General features: G+C 37.2%; 1 protein-coding gene across 2 annotated transcripts in view; it reads right to left on the bottom strand.

Moving 5' to 3' along the window:
* The window catches only part of LOC122094091 (tRNA (guanine(37)-N1)-methyltransferase 1), a 27,055-nt gene that overhangs the window by 7,584 nt on the left and 14,117 nt on the right, over nucleotides 1-5,354 (bottom strand). For both annotated transcript variants that reach the window (XR_006144617.1, XM_042664748.1), the window contains exon 6: nucleotides 279-421. Coding sequence is in view for 1 of the 2 variants with exons in the window: in XM_042664748.1 (XP_042520682.1) it covers nucleotides 279-421 (143 nt within the window). In the remaining variant the exon portion in view is untranslated. The remainder of the gene's footprint in view (nucleotides 1-278; nucleotides 422-5,354) is intronic.

Here is a 5,354-nt window from a genome sequence, read left to right as displayed (position 1 = left end):
CCCCCCCCCCCCAAAAAAAAAAAAAGAGAAAGAAAGAAAGAAGAAATTAAGACAACACACTTCCTAGAACTGCATTTTCATACATTTATTAGCAAACTGTAGATGGACCACACTTCATATAAAATGATCAAGACCAGAGATGTAAGAAACCACTTAAACAACAGAACTTGAAAGGGTTTCACAATGATTACAGCATTCAGTTATTGCTTCTGATTTCCCTCCTTCGGAGAATAATGATGAGATTCAACTAATGATATTTGATTTGGACAAGTCCATACCTCAATTTTTCTCTCAAGTTTGTTGAGGACACAATTCCTTTCCAGATATTCAACCGCTGAAGGGTTTAAATCATTGGCATATACACGCTTTACTTTCTTCGCTGCAGATATTGCTATTGGACCAACCCCAGAGAAAACATCACCTGCCCATTAGAGACGATAATATGCATGGGAGCACCACCAAACAACAAAATTAATCAGGAAAAGGTAAAAGGAAGTTCATACAACAAGATATCAGCCAAACCAAATGTATCATCTCTGATTAATCTCCAATCAGGAAATTGAATACTTAATGGGAATAACATTGCACTGTGATGCAATTCAGAAGAACAAGAAGAACAGAAACAAACCAGCCCCATTGGACTGGACCAAGAACGGACCAATATGTTTAAATTTGAGTTATCAATGGGTTATATGGTCCATGGACTTAGTATTTTTGGGCTTACCATTATAATGGACCAATTCAATAAGCCCAAAAACGAGGGATTTTAGTCCCGTATGGGGTTGGTGTTAGTTTCTATTTTGTTAAGTTCTAGAAGAGTTTCTATTTTGTGGAAAACTTAGGTTTTCCATGAAGTTACAAATAAAAAGGGGAGGACAATACCCACCCCCAAAGATTTGAACAATTTGTTAAGCTTATGCTTGCTCAATCCTGTGAGAGACAGAGCATGGTTCTGTGGGATGCGAAGGCTGCAGTTGGTGGGATTTCTTCTCCACAGTTAGGTGAGAGGCCTAATATATCCTTTCTTCTCTTCTTCCTCTTCCATTAACAGGTCAGAATTCCACAATATCTACACCCTGCACATGCTAATTTTGATCTCAGTTTTCTGTCCGATTTTGATTTATATCCTGTTTGCTAATCTCTTGTGATTTTGTTCTTAGCTTCAGATCTCAACTTAGCGCAGAAACCACTACAAAAAAGTCCATTGAATTCTTGGTATTGGTAGTACTATGTTTCCTCTTGTTGTGTCCTGCAGCAGCAACTTCATGGCTTAGTTACTATTTTCTTCTAGTTTCTTTTCCTATACTCACAGATGGAGGGCTGGCAAGGGTAGGGAAGAATTCCCTAAGATGGGGTCTCAGAGTTGCAGGGGAGAGGGAGAAATCGCACTAAGAATGGGGGGGAAGGAGAATCGCTCACACAAACCCGCAGGCTTCACAAATACTCACTCAATTCATATTTTCTTCAATCTAACTTGTCTATTGGTTACAACCAATTTAAAGGAAAATAAAAGACATAAAATAAAAACTCAACTGAAATAAGAAACTACCCTAAAAAAATAAACAAATTGCAAATCAACTCTCTAAATCCTATGTGTACCTAACTTGCTAAAATAAAGTGAATAAAATAAAATCAAAGACAATCTTCCTAAATAAAGTAAATTTCTAAAATCCTATTAGACCCAAAACCAATATGGATCGGGTTCATCCCTATCCGGAAACCCAGATGGGTATGAAATGCTCCACAGGTGCGTATCTGCATCACTCACATCATACTTAGTTATACTTGCTTCTAGAAATAAAGTGTAAACAAAATAGGAAGAAGGAAATGAAAATAACAACTAAGGAACAAAGTAAGTGTCGACACCGAATTTTGTCACCCCCCGGCAATGATGACAATATGAAGAATGACATGTTAGACATTTTAGACTTGGAGAATTTTCAAGCTTAAAGTAGAAAATGACCATTTTTTCCCCTATAAACTTTCAAGAGAAAATGTTTTCAAAAATTGGAATTTGATATTATGGATTATTGTCGTTTGTCCCCTCAAGCCAGACATTACACTTTGATGCGAGAATTATGCGAATTGACGCCCGATTCTCTCTTTCACTATACGATACGGGTCCGTACTTTATGCATATTTTCGTTAAGGTTTCCAGTAGATACCACAATCGTGCCTCACATCATTGGATAGTGCTCGGATTGAGCTTTCTAACGACATATTACACGTTGAATTCTAACTAACGGTTTGAAAGATATGACCCCCGAAAGTCGACTCCAAAGTTCGGTATCAGATTCCTTTTTGAGCAACCAAGGAGTGCCACATGGCGCCTAAACCCCTTTGTCCAAAAGCAAACATTTTTGGACAATTCTCCCTAGTTTTTTAGTCCCACATCGGAAATAAGAGACAATTGTCTCAAGTCCCAAGGCTATAAGTATAGCCATTCCTCTCTTCCAAAAGGAGAAAAAATTGAGAATTTGGGAGAGAGGATGGCCCCATCAAGGTTTTGACTAACTTCTTCCCTCTAAAATCAAATATTCTCTAAATCTAAAAGTTTGACACATTAATCCTTCCTTGAGCCGGGAGATCTAGTCCGGTTCGGTTCGGTTCGATTCAATTTGGGGCTTGAAGCACAAGGGTTATCTCCCCTTGTTTCTTGATTAAAGCCGGGTTTAAGGTATTTTTCTTCTCCTAATTGTAATTTAGAACTAGTTTATCTAATTTAATAGATTAGGTTCTAATTTATTAATAATTGGTTCATATAGATTAATTAGGTTTAATTAGTTTCATTTTGGTTTAATATGGTTTATTATATGTAACCCGATTCAATTAGGTGTATTTAGGTTTAATTGGTTCATTTAGATTAATTAGATTTCATTAGTTTCAACTTGGTTTAATATGGTTTATTAGATTCATCTTAATTTAATCTGGTTTATTTAGGTCTTTCGGTTCAATTAAATATGATTTTTGTTTAATTGGTTTAATTATATTCATTTTAGTTTTATCCGGTTCAATTAGATGTAATTAGGTTCATTCAGACTTAATTATTTTTTTTGGTTTGTTTTAATTTAAATTGATTTTGAATTTACATTTGGCTTTATGATTCTACTTAATTGTTAATTGTTTTATCCTTTAGATTTAGGCCCTTGGATTAGGATCCAAAAACCCTAATCCTTTCTCCCTTTTCTTTATCTCTTCTTCCTTTCTTTTCCTAACCACCAGCCGCCCTTTTCTCCCTTCCAAATCTGAAACACACCAAACCCCCCAATTTTTCTCCTTCTACCACTGAAACCGTTTTCAACCTCCCTTACCTTCCTCTCCAACCATAGTTGTCAAGGCGTCGCCTAGGCGTCCAGGCGGTTTGCCTGGGGCCTAGGCGACAGCCGCCTGGTTGCACTGCATGTTGCCTTCTGTTTCGGCACTTATTTATGCCAAATATCATTCAAGTAAATGTTATTTCATTTATTCATTTACTTAAGATATTATTCATAAATAAGCAAATACCCCCTATTTGAATCCAATAAAAATAGTTTAAAAATCAAATTCCAAAATGATAAAAAGTCAACCCCCCAGTCCAAGAACAAAAACTGGATTTTGGTTATAGGGAACTTTTAAATGCTAGGGTTTTTCTCAATTATGAAAATTTTATAAATTCTATCATGTTAAAACATTGCTAAAAACCAAAAGTCCGGTAAAAAAATATTTTGTTTTGATATTCATAAAATTATTTTCATTCCGGCGATTTTAACAGTATTCGCGCACTTAAAAATAAGTTTGACTGAAGCATTACTTTGTCATTGCAACTCAGATTTAAGTAATCTTAAACTTGTTAGAAAGCTGATTTTATATTATAACTAATACAAAAAGTCTCATGTAAAAATAAAATCATTTGACCAATCAAACTTATTATAGAATAAAAGCATTTCTCTAAATGTTGATTTTTTATAACTTAATATGACTTAATGTTAATTTTTTATGGTTTGATGTGGCTAAATGTTGATTTTTAATAACTTGATGTGGCCTAATCTTGATTTTTTATGATACAAGGTATATATAACTTACTAAATAATGTTAGAAAATAGAAAAAATAAAAAATAACACTTGTTCGCCTAGTTCGCCTTAAGGCGGGCGCCTTCTCGCCTAAGCGCTTAGACAACCCTCCACCGCCTTGGTTCGCCTTGTCGCCGTGACAACTATGCCAACCACTTCTCTTGCCATGGCCGACCCATTTCCATCTTCTCAGCTCTTCCCAAACTTTCTTCCCCATTGCTGAAACCTCAGACCTGCAACCACTTATTCTTCTTCTTCTTCTGTTCCTTGCTGCTGAATCCATAAACCTGCAACTACTTATTCTTCTTCTTCTTCCATGGCCGACACCACTCACCTTCTCCTTCTGTTCCTCTTTGCTGAACCTGCAACTCACCTCTCTCCCTTCTCTCTTTCTCGCTTCCCCTGTGACCGAAGCCTATCTCAACTGCCCCTCCCTGCTGCAACTGAAACCCATCTTCTTCTCCTTCATCCTCTCCTCTTCTCCCCCTCCTTTCTCCATAACTGAAATCATCCCCTACTTCTTCCCACTTACCTTTCTCCATAACCGAAATCTGAACCACTACCGCTTCCATATTCGCATTCAGGGCAAGTATGGGAAGAAGTAGGGGATGATTTCAGTTATGGAGAAAGGAGGGGGAGAAGAGGAGAGGATGAAGGAGAAGAAGATGGGTTTCAGTTGCAGCAAGGAGGGGCAGTTGAGATAAGCTTCGGTCACAAGGGAAGCGAGAAAGAGAGAAGGGAGAGAGGTGAGTTGCAGGTTCAGCAAAGAGGAACAGAAGAGGAGGAGAAGGTGAGTGGTGTCGGCCATGGAAGAAGAAGAAGAAGAATAAGTAGTTATAGGTTTATGGATTCAGCAGCAAGGAACAGAAGAAGAAGAATAAGTAGTTGCAGGTCTGAGGTTTCAGCAATGGGGAAGAAAGTTTGGGAAGAGCTGAAAAGATGGAAACGGGTCGGCCATGGCAAGAGAAGTGGTTGGAGAGGAAGGTAAGGGAGGTTGAAAACGGTTTCAGTGGCAGGAGGAAAGATGGGGGGTTCGGTGTGTTTCAGATTTGGAAGGGAGAAAAGGGCAGCTGGTGGTTAGGAGAAGAAAGAAAGAAGAAATAAAGAAAAGGGAGAAAGGATTAGGGTTCTTGGATCCTAATCCAAGGGCCTAGATCTAAAGGATAAAACAATTAACAATTAAGTAGAATCATAAAGCCAAATGTAAATTCAAAATCAATTTAAATTAAAACAAACCAAAAAAAATAATTAAGTCTGAATGAACCTAATTACATCTAATTGAACCGGATAAAACTAAAATGAAT

The sequence above is a fragment of the Macadamia integrifolia genome, chromosome 11 (genome assembly GCF_013358625.1).
Source record: "Macadamia integrifolia cultivar HAES 741 chromosome 11, SCU_Mint_v3, whole genome shotgun sequence".
NCBI classification, from domain to species: Eukaryota; Viridiplantae; Streptophyta; class Magnoliopsida; order Proteales; family Proteaceae; genus Macadamia; species Macadamia integrifolia.
This window is presented reverse-complemented; position numbering and strand designations above follow the sequence as displayed.